Source organism: Brassica rapa, chromosome A09 (assembly GCF_000309985.2).
Source record: "Brassica rapa cultivar Chiifu-401-42 chromosome A09, CAAS_Brap_v3.01, whole genome shotgun sequence".
NCBI classification, from domain to species: domain Eukaryota; kingdom Viridiplantae; phylum Streptophyta; class Magnoliopsida; order Brassicales; family Brassicaceae; genus Brassica; species Brassica rapa.
This window is the reverse complement of record NC_024803.2, coordinates 4,120,332-4,137,022: the sequence shown is the minus strand read 5'-3', so window position 1 is coordinate 4,137,022 and position 16,691 is coordinate 4,120,332. Positions and strand designations below refer to the sequence as shown.

Sequence of the window (16,691 nt, the reverse complement as noted above, 5' to 3'; positions counted from 1 at the left end):
AAAATAAGAGAATTTAAATTAATTCGGTTTCCTGTACTCGGTTGGAACCAAACCGAAATTAAAATTAGTTTTAAATTTCTCCCGGTATAACCTGGTTCGTTACGAAAATGGTTCGATACTTCTCGATTACTGTTTCGCTTCCCCTCTTTACTTTCGTCATCTCTCCCCGAGCGATTTCGAGAAGCACAACAATGGTGTCAACACGTCTCTTCACTCTCCTCCTCTGCTTCGTCTCCCTCTCAGTCTCCGAATCCAAAGTCCTGGAGCGTCACGCCGCTGAATCTTTCAACGTCAGCCTCATCCAGGTTCGTCCCTCTTTCATCACCCCTTCTCCGTCTGAACTTCCGTTAATGGTTTTCTTGGTATGTGCGTGTGTGTGAAATTTCGCTCCATGATTGCAGAAACTAGGGACTAGTTGTTCTTACAGAGTGATCATCTCGACGAGCTGTTCGTCGTCGAGGTACACGCGCGATCAAATCAGCATCGCTTTCGGCGATGCATACGGAAACCAGGTTTGATGAGATTTTTTTGAATTTTGATTTGGTTTATCAAATTAGGGTTTAGGGATACATTTTGAATGTTTCAGACATTAGAAGCATGGCCAAGTCAGTTTCTTGGTGTTGTTACTTATAACAGTTTCACTTGTCTGGATGAAATCTATCAACTACAGTTCCTCGAATCATGCAATTTAGCTTTGGTGTCAAGGCTGGTCCCTGATATTTTGGAGACTGTAAACAATTTAGTTAAAATTTCAATAATTTTTCTTTTTTTACAAATTTGGAAGTCTATTATGTCTATATAATGTTTTTCAAAAATTTTGGGGCCGTAGGCGAATGTTTCATTTGATTTTGTCCTGAACCGGTCTAGTTGGTGTCCACTTTTAGCTTTGGTTCTATGGAACTCACAGCTCTGGTTTTGTTTCCTTGGAGTCAGATATATGCACCGAGGCTTGACGATCCATCTATAAAGACGTTTGAGCAGTGTTCATCCGACACGTTTGAGATAAACGGACCATGCACATACCAACTATGCTACGTGTATCTCTACAGGTCTGGTCCAGATGGTTGGATCCCAGAGAGTGTAAAGATACATAGCCATGGCTCCAAATCGGATGTCACCTTCCCTTATAACACGCTCGTCCCTGAGAGTGTATGGTATGGTTTCAATTACTGCAAGAGCGCGTCGGATTCGAGTGTCTTAGGCGCCATTGGTCTCGAAAGAATCGTGCTCGTAGTAGTAGGGTTTATTGTCGCTGGTTTAATATTGTTCTCGTAAGGTGTTAAGGCGGTTTTAATGTCGGTCTTGTGTGAACATATTAGGAGGATTTATGCAGATTTTCCTCTGATCTGTTATCATGCTATGATAAAGTTACTACTGCTAATTTACAGAGTGTGTAGATATAAACGGAGTATTCATTATAGATTTTCTGCATTTCATCAACAATATAGTATTTGTTAAAATCGAGCAAGAAACCAAATTGATTTTGTTTGAGATTTCAATTTGGTTTCAAACCAGGTGGAGATCTTGTTATGTCATGCCAAACCGAAACTGAAATTGGAATATATTCCCTATAAACCAGTGTTCAATGTGGCAAGTGGACAGTGATTCAACGTCTAGAACGTTTAATCAAATCCACATCATGTTTAAGCATTTATAAAATAAAACAATATATATAATATAAACATTATGATATATGATATTATAGATAAATAAAAATTTATATATTCTTAAAAGATTACAGCATTATATTATTATACAAACATATATATGATTTTCCCTTGTTTATTATTATTATAATATTTTATATATTTAAATAATTATTGCGGTTTATAAGAATTTAAGATAAATTAATAATTATGAGATACATAATTTATTAATACAAAAAATATAAGTATTGGCCTATCAAAAAATCGATGCCGACACGCATTGTTACTTACCAATAAGAAAACGGCAAGTCACTAGACCTAAACTGAACGGACGAGATTGCAAAGTTTCATTAGGGTTTTTGATCAACGGCGCCTCAACGGCAACTCTAAAAACTATAAAGCTAAACACAAACCCTACACTTGTCTCCTCCTCCTCCTCTCTACCTCTCCCTGCTTCTCTTCACCGCCTCCATCTCTCAGACAGAAGCAGGAGAGATTCCAATGCCTTCCTTAGCCTTATCCGACAAGAAGAAAGAGGAGAAGAAGATGAAGAAGAAGATAGATTTGGAATCTACAACCCCAGAGCAGCAGGACTCCAAGAAGAAAGCGAAGAAGCTGAAGCTCTCAGACTCCGATGGAGAAGAGAAGAAGAGTAAGAAGAAGCGCAAGTCTATTGACGAGTCCGAGGAAGAGCCGGAGAAGAAGAGCAGCAAGAAGGTGAAGCTAAGTGTTGTTGAAGATGTCAAAGTCGATAACCCTAACGCCGTCTCGAACTTTCGTATCTCTGATCCCTTGAAGGCCAAGCTTAAGGAGAAGGGCATCGAAGCTCTCTTCCCGATTCAAGCTACCACTTTTGATATGGTTCTTGATGGTGCTGATTTGGTCGGAAGGGCTCGTACTGGTCAGGTAAAAAGTTTGATACTTTGATATGTTTTGTTTGGTGTGAAGAGTTTCAAAAGTTTGTGGCTTTACTGATCGTGTGTGGTGTGGTGCAGGGTAAGACGTTGGCTTTCGTGTTGCCTATATTGGAGTCATTGATCAATGGGCCTGCGAAGAGCAAGAGGAAGAATGGTTATGGAAGGCCTCCTAGTGTTTTGGTTCTTTTACCGACCAGAGAATTGGCCAAGCAGGTAATAAATTTTTTTGAGATGTTATTCAATGTTCTAAAATTTGGTTATACTTTAAACAATTTTTTAAGCAATTCAAATCGTTTAAAACAATTTAAAATTGGTCTAATTTTATCTAAATAGTTGTAAATCAACTCTAACAAGGTTTAGTATAAGTCCAAAAATTTGTCTGATATTTTTTTTCTATATCTATTTTTTTTTAAAATAATTTTACAATTCATTAATGCCTAGTTCTCCTATCTAATTTACCTCCTAGCAATTTCAAATGATTTTTTATTGATGGTATGGTGTTACTTTGCAGGTGTTTGCTGGTTTTTTTTCTGTATCTAATGTTTAAATAATTTGAAAATTCATTAATGCCTAGTTCGCGTATCTAGTTCACCTCCTAGCAACTTCAAATGATTTTTTTATTGATGGTATGGTGTTACTGTGTAGGTGTTTGCTGACTTTGAGGCATACGGAGGAGCAGTTGGGTTAGCTGCTTGCTGTGTCTATGGAGGCGATCCATACGCACCTCAAGAGCATAAACTAAAGAGAGGTGTGGACATTGTAGTTGGGACCCCTGGTCGTATCAAGGTATGTCATAATTGTTTTTTTTTTGTTTTGTGTGGTGGTCTGTTGAAATTGTATTTGATTTATTCATTGTAGGATCATATTGAAAGGAGAAACCTCGACTTGACTTATCTACAATTCCGTGTTCTTGATGAAGCTGATGAGATGTTGAGAATGGGATTCGTTGATGATGTTGAACTTATATTAGGTAATGTAATTGTGTTTTTTTGTTGTTTCTTCTGATATGAAACAACTAACTCTGTTGGTCTAAATCTTCAGGGAAGGTTGAGGATCCTAAGAAAGTTCAGACGCTTCTCTTCAGTGCTACATTGCCTTCGTGGGTTCAAACCGTACGTCCCTTTTCAAATATTTCAATTTTCGCTCTCTATCGTGAGTTAGTTAACCTTTTGAATCTTTCTTGCTACTACCAGATTGCTGCTAGGTTTCTTAAACAAGACAAGAAGACTATTGATCTTGTTGGTAATGATAAAATGAAGGCTAGTAACAGCGTTAGACACATTGCTCTTCCCTGCAGTAAGCAAGCCATGTCTCGTTTGATTCCTGACATCATCAGCTTATACAGCAGGTAAACAGTTTACTACTTTAATAATCATTTAATAGTTAAAAGTCTCTTATACAAATTATTATTCTTCAGTGGAGGTAGTACAATCATTTTCACTGAGACTAAAGACCAAGCTTCTGAGCTCTCTGGTCTCTTGCCTGGGGCAAGAGCTTTGCACGGTGACATCCAACAATCACAGCGTGAGGTATGTGGTTATTATACTTTTTTTATCCTACTGAATCGCTCAGGCAAAGCTAATGATGAATCCTGTGATTGTAGATTACTCTTGCTGGATTTAGAAAGGGCAAGTTCTCGACGTTGGTTGCTACAAACGTTGCTGCTCGTGGTCTAGACATCAATGACGTGCAGCTAATCATCCAGGTCAGTGGCAGACATCATCAATCTCTAATCCTTCTTGTTTAATGCAACGATTAACATGATTTTTTGATTCTCTTGTAGTGTGAGCCTCCACGTGATGTTGAAGATTACATCCATCGTTCAGGCCGAACAGGAAGAGCTGGCAACACTGGAGTAGCGGTTATGCTATACGATTCTAGAAAGTCTGGAGTATCTAGGATTGAGAAACAAGCCGGTATCAAATTCGAGCACGTTTCTGCGCCTCAGCCTAATGATATCGCCAGAGCTGTTGGTATGGAAGCTGCGGAGAAGATCACGCAAGTCTGTGACAGTGTGGTTCCTGCGTTTATGGCTGCTGCCAAGGAACTGTTGGAGAGTTCTGGTGTATCAGCAGAAGTACTCCTTGCAAAAGCTCTTGCGAAAACCGCCGTAAGTCTCTCATGAGTCCTCACATTCTTATCTTAATGTTGTTTTGAAGCAACGTACTAAAGAGTTTTGAATGATTGTGCAGGGCTTCACTGAGATAAAGAAGAGGTCACTTCTATCATCATTGGAGAACCATGTCACACTACTTTTTGAAGCAGGGAAACCCATTTACACTCCATCGTAAGCTCCTCTTCTCTTACCATGCTTGTGTAGTTTTTGCTAAACATTAAAAAAGAGAATACTAAAGGGGATTGTGGTTTGTGCAGATTTGTATTTGGTGCACTAAAGAGAATCTTACCAGAAGACAAGGTTAATACGATTGAAGGGTTTACTCTAACGGCAGATGGACAAGGTGCGGTTTTCGATGTTGCACAATCGGATGTAGACCAGTTCATGTCAGCTGCGCAAAAGACTGCTAGTGTGAGCTTGGAGATTGTTAAGGAGTTGCCTAAGCTTCAAGAGAGAGAGCCAATGCCAAGAGGAAGATTTGGCCGCCAAGGTGGCCAAGGGTTTAATAATCGCGGCAGAGGAGGTAGATTTGGTCGTGGTCGTGGTGGTGGAGGAAGCCAGAGATGGTGAAAAACTTTAACACCAACACCTAATCAAAAACTCTTATACTTTCATCTTGCTCTGGAAGTTTCTCTACTTTATAATAGTGTTTATGTGTGTTTTTTTTGTTTTATCTTTCTATGAACAACTTAAGAGGGGAGCTCTTGTGTTCCCCTTTCAGTTTTGTGTAATTTTAATGACAATGATGATACAATTTCTTTCAATATAGAGTATTGCTTTTTCCTAAAGCTATAGTTTTTGTTTCATTCTCAAGATATCTATATCAATGGATGATGTGTGCTGAGTTCGTTACTTTGAATGTCTTCTTAAGAACCAAATGTATGATGAACGTCATTTTGTGGGTTGGCGTTTCTATTTTTTTTTTTGACAATAATCAATAAACTAAACTATGATATATGCGTTTGCGTTTCTATATTTTGCCACTTTTCTATTTTTAAAAAATAATAGCTGGAAAAAAAACACAATTATACGTTAATCTAAGCTTTCTTGATTGTGTAAGTTACTATCTCTATGAAAGAGAGGTATTAACAAGACTTGTGAATTAAGAAATGCCTTTTGTTTAAATGCACTAAAGAGAACAAAAGTTTACGTTTTCTCCACCTGGAATGTCGATGTGCTTGAGGATTGTAGTGGTTGAGTATTTTATTCTCTACTTGAGTTGCATTAACTAAAATATTACAATGGGTAATTGAGTTAATCGTTAAATTTCAATTTGCCTTTAAAAATGATTTCATAGTTAGCTCAAAACTTATAGTCACTTGTTAAGTTGTTAGTTTGCATTTAACAAAACAAAAAGGCTTCTTGTCAGTTTTTTAATTAAAATATAAGACGTGCATTCATGATGAAATTATACAATATTACCTTCAACAGCTGTTGCTACCTTTTTTTCTAATTACAATTTTTTTTCAGCATTGCCATTATATAAAGACGAGACTGAAAAGAGTCATTAGTGATTTAGTTCAGACACAACATAACACATCGACTAAACATGTCCGAACCAACTCCAATCTCTGATCCTTACGCTTATCTCAACATCGTAAAGAACCCAGATGGCTCCATCACCCGCGACCTCACGAAATTCCCCTGCACCCCAGCCACACCTGATCCCTCCCCACAAACCCCCGTCGTATCCAAAGACATCTCCATCAACAAGTCAAAGTCCACGTGGATGCGTCTCTACGCTCCCTCCTCCACCCTAAACGACGCCGTTCCCTCTCAAAAACTCCCTCTCGTCGTCTACTACCACGGCGGAGGATTCGTCCTCTGCAGCGTCGACCTCCAAGTCTTCCACGGCTTCTGCTCCGACATGGCGCGCGACCTCAACGCGATCGTCGCGTCGCCTTCCTACCGTCTCGCTCCCGAGCACAGGCTCCCGGCGGCGTACGACGACGGCGCGGAGGCGCTGGAGTGGATCAGAAACTCCGACGAGGAGTGGATCAAGTCTCGCGCCGATCTCTCCAACGTCTTCCTCATGGGGACTAGCGCCGGCGGGAACTTGGCGTACAACGTCGGGATGCGATCCTCCGCCGCCGCATCGGATCTGAGTCCGTTGCGGATCCGTGGGATGATTCTGCACCATCCGTTCTTCGGCGGCGAGGAGAGAAGCGGATCTGAGATCAGGCTTGCGAACGATCAGGTTTGTCCGCCGATCGTCTCCGACGTGTTCTGGGATCTGAGTCTTCCCGTCGGCGTTGATCGGGATCATGAGTATTCGAATCCGACGGTGGGAGAAGGATCGGGGGGTTTGGAGAAGATCGGAGGGTTGAGATGGAAGGTGATGGTGGTTGGAGGGGAGGAGGATCCGATGGTTGATCGGCAGAGAGACGTGGCGAAGCTGATGAAGAGGAAGGGAGTGGAGGTGGTGGAGGTGTTTAACGACGGCGATGTTCACGGTGCGGAGATCGGAGATCCGTCTAAGCGTAAACCTTTATTTGCTTCCATCGGGAAGTTCATTTCTTCTTTTGCTGCACTGTAACATTTAAAAATTAAAAAAAAAATCGAAAATAAACTTATTCTATAGGCCCAAACGTTTAGAGGCCCAAGAGGCTTGTCTTAAACTGTTAAACATCTCTCGTAGGCTTCTCATTTGAAACTCCTTGCATGGGACACACAACTTAACCTGTGTCGGGGACATTCCAACGTTCCAACATGCGCATGCAAATGGTCTCTTTGAGTCTATTTACCTGTGAGCTTTTTGAATGACTAGAAAGTTCTTCATATGTAGGCTCATACATCTCCTGAAACTATATCTAGACTTCTTTTTTTTTTTTATTACATATCTTTCTAACGTCATTTGGACCTATAAACTTTACACTCCAAATCCATGAGCTTATTTATAAAGTTAGCTCCCCAAATTATTGTTCAAGAACTTATTTTAGTCAATCCTCCCCCAAAGACTTTGTCAACGCTGGCGGGAAGGTCGACCTCCTATCCTGTTTACGTCATCTTAAACTATTTTTTCGATAAATATATATAATGTATTTCATTAATATGGATATTAAGGAAAAAAATCAAGACCAATTTGTCCGGCAAAAGCGATGATGTTTCCTCTAAACAATTCAGCTTCACTAGAGTTTGTAGATGTTGATGCATCTCAATTTCAAGGACACGATCTTCAACATTTTTTTTCTGAAAAAACTATAACTTCAAATATAGAGTTTTTTGCTCTCTAAATATAAATTTCAAAACTTCAAATTTGAAGTTTTTACACGATCTTCAACATTTACAACGTATTTTCAGTATGTTTTCAATCTTACCAAATTTTCAACTCACTCACTCGCATTTAGTTAAAAATACGGTATTGCTAGCAATCATTGTATGTCTTTTAATAATTAACTCTGGAATTAAGGTTGCGTCTACCGAAAACTTTAGATAATTTATTATAATTCTGTATATGTTGGATGAATAAGTAAGTAAATAAAACCAATAAACTGATGAGATTTGAATTGTAATTACTACTTGGAATCTTGACAAAAACCATATCATAAACTGGTCCATACATCTATTATATAAAGTTGGATGTGGTCCCTTTTAGTTATAGGTGATAGCCAAGTTGAAAGGTGGTTGTATGGAACAAAAGTCCAGAAATGTAACTGGGATCTTTCTTAATTAGTATGAGCTAGACTGGAGACACAAGTCATCGCACTGGTTCTTCTATACCTCCTCCCTTTGTTTGTTTTAACACAATCTTATAAAACGCGTCCTTATCTTATTTGTTTTTTAGTTTTGCTTAAATTATAAGGACAGTTTTAATTTGGATTGTACTATGACCATACCATAAAAATTCATGTGATCTGTATTGGCCACATTCACTTAAATATAATTATGTTATTGACCTTATGGTCCAGTTTTCCCTTCATTTATGAATTTACATTGTACATAATGCCATCGTTTTAAATATATGTGACATGTGCCTACATATATAGGTTAAATGTTATTGAACTTTCACGGCTAGCTGAAGTTCTTTTACTTTATATACATACAATCTAAGGAAGATCAGATCGTACTTGTTTAATGGTTAGTGTATAGTATTGAAGTGGGAGAAAGGAAGTCAAATAAAAGTTTTAGGCCAGATCAAATTTGAAAGGAGGATCAAGACGTCATGGTTTGAAACACAAGGGTCACGGTTGAAGATCCCCTCGTTGTTCGGTAACACCACCGTGTAGCTTGTGTACGAATCTTATTGTAATCTGAGCTTTTCAGTAGTTTTTTTCTTTCTAAATGACTAGTTGTTTAGATATACAAGTAGTGTTATTGTGAGTCTTACACAGAGTGTAACTATACTAGTATGAATAATTGGTATATTATTCGGATATCTCCATGTTATCGTTATGTGTTTTTTTCGAGAACAATGTTATCGTTGTGTTTATAGGTCTTAATCTCTATCTTGTGAAAGAATACTTTATCTAATAGTTGTAAAAACACGGTACATATTAGAAAATATAAGCTCCACAATGTGTAAGTTATTGTAAATGAGGGTCTTGTTCAGTTGTTGTTTTCATCATGATAGTAACAGGTGATAGTGAGAGCGATAACAACTAATGATATATTATTATGTTTTGCTTTTCCTATACACTGATTCTTTTTTTTTCAAACTTCGACACTGATGCAACATACAAATCTTTGTCATTGTCGTTGTCAACAGAGAACAAACATAAGGTTTAGATTCTCTTTCAAATTATAAGCTATACAAAGTGTGCATGACGCATCTCCCTCTCTCCAAACTAAATAATTATAGTAACACTAATCTCTTCTTGAATATTTGGGGGCATATTTTTCTCTAATAGAACAAGCACTACGACATTAAACCCATCTTATATTCCAAAAACCATTTTATGTTGCATTCAGGCAAACTTCTGCTTATCTCCCATGATATATTTATAAAACAAACTCTTGAATATATATAGAAAATAACTCGAGATGTGTTTTATCCAAAAACAGAACAAGGACATTATATAGACAATATTACATTGTGCGATATCGACATCATACCAAACGTATATATATTCTAGAGAAGCCAAAACCAGCAGGCCCCCTCTTACTTGCCCTTTTCTAACCAAAAACGTTATCCTTATTTTAATTACAAGGAGCCATTTCTTCATCTTTTTCAAAATATTAATTGATTTTACATTTGACAAACTTGTTCAGATTAAAAAGCCTACGAAGGGAAAAGAAGAAAGCCACCCACCCTATCAAAATGGATACAAACAGAAAGATAATATTTATTTATACGGTTTCATGGATCCACTTTCTCTCAGCTATGTAATATTTTAATCAATCTCATATAAAAAAAAACATTTCCCCCACTCCATATTTCTCCTTCTTCTTCCACAAGTCACAAACCATACCAACAAACAAACAACATAGCCAAACCCTCTTAAAACGAAAAAAAAATGGGAAGAGACTGGTCTTGGCTCGGTGTAGGAGGCAAGAAGAAATCCTCAAGCAAGTCAAAGAAAGACATCAAAGCAACTCCACCGTCTTCTTCCCCATCCAGAAACACCGCAACGGCGGCGGGATGCATGAGTGGTGTCTTTAACATTTTCGACTTGCAACATTTACAGTTCCCCATTAACCATCACCATCTTCATCTCCCCAAAGGTACACCATCTTTTCTCCATTTTTCACTTCTCAAATCTCTACATAACATTACTTACACTCTCTCTTTAAAATCAAACTCAGGTGTAGATGCTGAAGAGACTCCATTTTCACCTAAACGAAAAGATGGAAACCTCAATATATCTGTAAGTAACTATTATTTTTAAAATCCACTATGTTTTGTTATCTTCTTGGTTTCCTCAAAAGTTTCTTCCTTTATTCATAAACTGCAGATGGGTATTAAAATCAAGACCAAACCACAAGCAAGATCATCATCATCATCATCATCGTCTCTTGCAGCCACTGAATCTTACTCTCCGAGTGTAAAGACACCAACTTTGGTCGCTAGGCTCATGGGTCTTGATCTTGTTCCTGACAACTACACATCATCTCCTACTCCATCTTCTTCTTCTTCTTCTCACACCAACAAACACAGACACTACTCTCTCCAAAGAAACTCTGTCGACGGAGGCACACGATCTCTTCCCGAGACGCCGAGGATTTCACTCGGAAGAAGATCCGTCGACGTCAACTCTTACCAACACCAACGTTCTTCACTACACGTGGAGGATAAAGAGAATAGGAGTCCTCGAGATTACGCTAGGAAGATAGTGATGCAGCTGAAGGAGAACGTGAGCCGGAGAAGAAGAATGGGAACTGATATTACAAACAAAGAACAACGAGCACGTGAGGTTCACGAGCCCAAGAAAGCTTCTAAGATTACAAACGTTGCTCCCAAGGTTCGAGACGAGCCCAGGTTACAAACAGTGCAAGAAGAGCTACAAGGAACAGAGCAAGGCGAAAAACAGAGCAAGTCTGCAACGAAACGTAAGAAAGCTGAGAACTTTGAGTCGAGATTAGTGAAGCCGACACAGACAATGCAGGAGAAGCCCTTTGGTCGATCACCAGCAACAACTAACATCGTGAAGAGTAAAGATTCATCAAAGCTCAGAGAACCGCAATCATCAAGAAACAGAGCATCAACAGAGTTCACTACTTTTCAGAGACAATCGCAAACGCACGTTGCACCAATCGCCAAACGCGCATTGGTTATCAAAGATGTTGATGTTCTAGTGGCCGGAGAGTTCCCGGAGACGGCGACACAGTCGGAGCTGGCGTTTGAAGGCGAAGGAATCGTGACGGAGCTTGAGAGAGGAATCTTCGAAACCCTCGTGGCTGAAACGACGACGGATTACTACGACACGTGGAGCGAAAACGGCGCCGTTTAAGAGAAACGATGATGTCAGTGGCACGTGGGGAGTTCACGTGACGAGATACCCTGGGACCCACCACGACTCGTCCTCTTTGTTTCGCGAGAGGAGTTTGAGGTATCCACGTGGGTAAACGTATCCCACATGGCAGCTACTAATTGGCTGTTATTTGTATAGAGTTTGATTATATTAATTTTCAAATTATTTTGTAGCCGTTTATAACCTAAAATAAAATAATGTTTTTGAAAATGTGGAGTGGTGTGGACTGGTATGGTGCTGGTTAGATAGATCTGTCGATTTCAGATGTTTTTGTCCCCCGTGTATTCCAACATTTTGCATATGGTATGGTAGACTAAAGAATAGTAGTATTCATGAGTTTTTTGAATATTATATGTTTTTGAAACTTGAAAATATTAACAATCAAGGGTCTATGACTCTATGGGAAATATTTGAATTAATTTCGTAGATAGGTTCGGATAGTCGTATTCGTTTAAAAAATACTATACACCCTTCCTAAAGCAGCTTATACTATTATTTGGGTCTTGACTCTTGTGACAAGAAACATTTTGGGCATAGAACTATTTGTTGTTCGAATTTTGTTTATAAAACCAGTCTGGATATATATTTGACTCGATTTATCTCATCTTTTGTTCGACCTGATGTTTCTTAATTTGTTAAATCTATTGACACTATATGGTAAAACCGAAAGCATCCAAATTAATAATAAAAAAAATTAACATACAGCCATGAAGCAACAACTTTTCAAAAAGCCTTTCACGATTATGACGTTGGCGATGAGTACAAAAACGTACGTATATTTCAAGAGGAATCTCATGTATCTTTGTTATCTTGCCCTGAGATTTCGTGCATCAGAGACCTTAAATAATTCTGACGATTGTCCAAAATAATTAGGTTAAGGAACGTAAGTAGAATATTTCTTGGAAGCATATATATATATATATATATATATATTTTTAAAGAGGAAAGAGATAAAAGAAAAGTGGAAAGGAGAAGAAACCTTGTAAAGTTTAAAATGACAATACGAAAATATAGTTTGCATGGACCCGAGACATTTACGTGAAGACTGAAGCTACATCTGTCGTAATGAAGACACCAGTGGCAGTCACACCGCTCATGCAATGTATAATGCATGGTGAATAGTTTGATATATCTATACTATACTAAAAGCAGCATATACTCAAAATCTAAGCTGCCACGTCCTCAAAAATAATTGACCAATGAGAACCAGTTAAACAGCCACGTCAGACAGGCTTCCCCGTGTTAATTTCGTCTACCTGCATCTTTAAAAGAAGCGACTTTAAGTTTTTTTTGCGTGTGTTTCATTCATGGGCTTGATATTAAGTTGTTGGATCAATTTTGATCAAGACTGTATTCAATTGATTATTGGGCTGTATACAAATATAGATAGTCTTCTCTCGGATACTCCACCGTTACAATTAAAATCCGTCGCCGCCGAAGTACTGATTCTTTTCATTTACCACCGTACTATCTCCCCCGGTGTTATGTGGATGGATTGTTATCCGACCATAACATGCTGGAACCTAGCATCTGTTTCTTATCATCTGGCTTTTTACTTACCGTAGACAGAAATCTGGAGATGTTACGAAATTTGGTTAAATCCAAGCGTCGTCTTTAAGGCACTCATTAACAACATCTATCCACTCCTTCCACAATTTTTCATTGAATCCTTCCTCAATTTCTTACTTTCTGTGCATCCTTGACTATAAATAGTTTAGTCCCATCTTGAGAAAATTCATCCTTTCGATTCTTTTAATCGTAAGCTTTTTGAAATTTGGGAGATGATTTCGTTTTCATTTGTTTCTGTTTGTTGGTGTATTGCAGGCGACCCTCATGCAAGCCCAAGCCACCGTCAACATACAATGTGTCACCGTCAAGCTCGCTGTTCAGAATCGTCAGCTGCATCTTTGGTCATTAAGGCGTTGAAAGAGCCTGAGCCAGACCGGCAAAAAAAAGTTAAGAACATTACACACAAGAGTAATATTCCCTTCAATTAGTTTATTGAGATTCTATTGGAAAGAGCTGAGTGGGACAGTTAGGGAGATTTGGGAAACATGTGTCGTTGTTGAATATGCACGCACCGTTGATGGAAATGATCCGAATGATCTTTAGCAGGATATTCAAGGTGAGATCAATATTCATAATTACCAAGGTACTGATGCTATAAATTGCTTTCTCCAGTGAACTAATATGATCTACTATGAGGTGAATGATTATTTCTTCTCCTCTTCTTTCCATGAATCTTATTTTATATAAGATCTTAGATGCCCATTTAAATACTTTAGATTACATATTTTATTGAGCTTCCGCCATCAGAGGAGAAGCCACAAACCTCCGTATGATTAATCACCTTGCTTAAAAATACGGCTGAAGGGATGAGTTAGATGTATGTGCAAGTATCTAACCTTTTCTTTGCTTATCTTATTGAATATCAGACTCATGTACGAGATAGTAAAGATTGTCTTTTTATTTTATAGTATTGTGCAGAAGGAAACTTGCAACGCTGGAGATGCAGATGAATGTAAATCAATGGAAGCTTAAATCAGCAAACTGAAACATACTTTTCCAAAGCTTGCTTTTGGAAAGAGTTGTGAGGTACCTTAATCACTAGGCTTAGCGCTGATGCAAATTCTGGCCTTGCTACTAATTTAAAAAAAGGTAAGAAAGTTGCACAAACTTACTTCATTATTCTTTCCTACACTTTTACTTTGCTGATTATCGATTGAAATGTCCACAATTTCTGAAGCATATATAGGGTTATGTCACTAATCTTTCCCTCTCTTTTATCTGTGAACTGGCGATGGAAGCTCCCTTTTTGTCTGGGTTATAACAGAAACTTGAGAAGCTCCAAGAACAGAAGCTCATAGAGAAGCTATTTCAGCCGGAGGAGATGAAAATTTGGTCTCTATAACTTGGAACAAAATGAAGATCATAGTCACGGTTAAAAATGTTAATTTTGCTTTCGGGTATAAGGTGAGCTACTACTAACTTGAATTAAAATCAGGACAAAGGATATTGCTTATGTTTGACCCTGTCAAAAAGTGTGTTATTGCAAACCAGATGTGTTCAGAATAACTTTTTCAGTTACTTCACTTTTATACACGGCTCTTATTCATGCATACTTTGTTAGCGTGTTAACCTTAAAATGTAAGGTAAGAGAGTTTTGAAAATACAAGATGAATGGACACCATATAAAAAGACGTAAATCTTACTATCTTTTTAATTCTCTGATCTCCAGTCTCCACTATAAACCATTTATTGAATGTTGCACATGTGTACGTGCATGCAGCTATGCCAAATATGCAGATATGTGATTAAATAATATACACAAATGTATTGAGAAAAGGCAGAGTGAAGCAAGAAGTGAGATTTGATTAACTTCCCAACTGCTCTTTTGCTAATTACAGCTCAAAGAAGCATTGGCTTCATGTGACATCTTACATGTTATGTACGTGACCAAGAATTTGAATTATACATGCCTATTACTCATCCTGAGTAGCAAACTTTCTTCTACTTTTGTTTGATTCAGGCATGGCCGCTCCGTCTTCTTATTTCTACATGTTCTTCTTAGTGATGTTTACTTTATACTGGTTTCTACGGTGTGATCAAGTGACGTTGAAGCTCTACTAAGTCTAAGATAATTTATTTATCTGTCCAACTCGATTCCATGGCAAGGAACAGATCTCTTCAACTGGAAAGTTATTAAAGAATACATTAGTGGACAAAGAGCCTCAAGTATTGATTGACGATTTTAACTTCACTGCCTTATTGGATAAAAGCCAATAAAATTTTCAAAGGGAGAATTGTTCAGTTTGCACTTTCACATCTTTATTTGGCAATCTAATTTGTAAAATCTCTATATTTAAGACTTTATTCAATCATATGATGAGTGTGAATGAACATGAATAATAAAATAGCAATTAATTGTTAAAGATAGAGGAAATAAACTAAAATCATTATAAGTCAAATCTTATTTCATATTTCGGTACCTAACATAACAAATATCCTGTAATTCAGGTATAAAACTTTGAAACTTATCATACTATCCGGATTCGGATCCGGCCTCTCCGGATACCGGATTTTTAGAGCGGATCCGGATCTGATCTCGGATCGAATCTGAATCTCGGATAATAAGTCTTAGGCCTATACAATTGTATATTTACTGTTATTTAAGCTAGGCTTAGTAGAACTGAGATTTGAATGGTGAGGCTTTGGAGTAAAGTTTGAATTATTTTAATAAAAAAATATTAGAATTTCAAAATCAAAATTTTTAAGATAGTTTCAAAAAGTATTTCGAATTTTAAAAAGTAAATTCAAAATAAAAATTTGAAAAATAAAATCATAAAATTATAAAAAAGTTTGAATTTTGAAAACATAAAATTCAACACTATAAAAAATATTAAGTTTTTATTGTTTCTTTAAATAATTATTTATATTTATATATCTATAAAGCAATTGGAAAAGTAGTTTTTTGTCTTTCTAATAAAAGCTATTCTGGTATTCTTTGGAAGCTCTTTTGATGACAAAAACTTAAAAATATTATTTAAAAGAATTGTCCAAAATAATAATGAAAAACAATAACTAAATAATAATAGGTAATAGATTTTTGAAGAAACAGTATCATAAACATAGAATAACACAATTCAAGTCCCCATCAATGCTAGAGAATGATTAAGAATTCACTTACGAGATTTAAATTCCCTTTGAAGATAAAGTATTTAACTAATACAGCCACAATGAAGTTCCCAACAAATTAACGCATCTTTGACATAGACCAAGTATGCGAAGATTGTTACTATTTTAAGAAGATGAAACAATTTGATATCTTCCTTCAAATAAGATAATCACAAAAACAAACACAAGCATCTACATTTTTTATTTTCGAACATTAACGTTACTTTATGTTTAAATTTAAACTGAACTACGACTATCAGCATAATTCTACTTTTATTGAAGCGATTAATCACAACCACTTATGCTTTTCCACATTGAACTAAGAAACTTTAAAACAAAGTAATACACTACTATTGGTAACCACTATAAAATGGATCAGAAAATATCATTCTTTTCAACATATATTCATCTTTATATTTTTGAACATATT

At 37.2% G+C, this 16,691-nt stretch overlaps 3 protein-coding genes and 1 non-coding gene across 4 annotated transcripts; all 4 read left to right on the top strand.

The window, feature by feature from the left end:
- The first annotated feature begins 92 nt into the window (after nucleotides 1–92).
- On the top strand, nucleotides 93–1,436 carry LOC103837406 (embryo-specific protein ATS3B). Its single transcript, XM_009113764.3, has 3 exons — nucleotides 93–305; nucleotides 402–512; nucleotides 934–1,436. Exons 1-3 carry the CDS (start codon nucleotides 108–110, stop codon nucleotides 1,273–1,275), a joined length of 651 nt encoding a protein of 216 aa, XP_009112012.2. The 5' UTR covers nucleotides 93–107; the 3' UTR covers nucleotides 1,276–1,436.
- Nucleotides 1,437–2,057: 621 nt separating this feature from the next.
- Nucleotides 2,058–5,467, top strand: LOC103837405 (DEAD-box ATP-dependent RNA helicase 7). Its single transcript, XM_009113763.3, has 11 exons — nucleotides 2,058–2,552; nucleotides 2,642–2,776; nucleotides 3,209–3,349; nucleotides 3,422–3,533; nucleotides 3,605–3,675; nucleotides 3,757–3,911; nucleotides 3,981–4,092; nucleotides 4,167–4,268; nucleotides 4,347–4,673; nucleotides 4,756–4,850; nucleotides 4,937–5,467. Exons 1-11 carry the CDS (start codon nucleotides 2,148–2,150, stop codon nucleotides 5,247–5,249), a joined length of 1,968 nt encoding a protein of 655 aa, XP_009112011.2. The 5' UTR covers nucleotides 2,058–2,147; the 3' UTR covers nucleotides 5,250–5,467.
- A 309-nt stretch (nucleotides 5,468–5,776) lies between these two features.
- LOC103837404 (probable carboxylesterase 120) lies at nucleotides 5,777–7,325 on the top strand. The gene has a single exon (XM_009113762.3). The coding sequence runs from the start codon at nucleotides 6,229–6,231 to the stop codon at nucleotides 7,213–7,215; it is 987 nt and encodes a 328-aa protein (XP_009112010.1). The 5' UTR covers nucleotides 5,777–6,228; the 3' UTR covers nucleotides 7,216–7,325.
- Nucleotides 7,326–7,739: 414 nt separating this feature from the next.
- Nucleotides 7,740–14,706, top strand: LOC103837403. Its single transcript, XR_004450877.1, has 3 exons — nucleotides 7,740–10,340; nucleotides 10,422–10,483; nucleotides 10,571–14,706. It is a non-coding gene; the product is annotated as an uncharacterized LOC103837403 (transcript).
- Nucleotides 14,707–16,691: the final 1,985 nt, after the last annotated feature.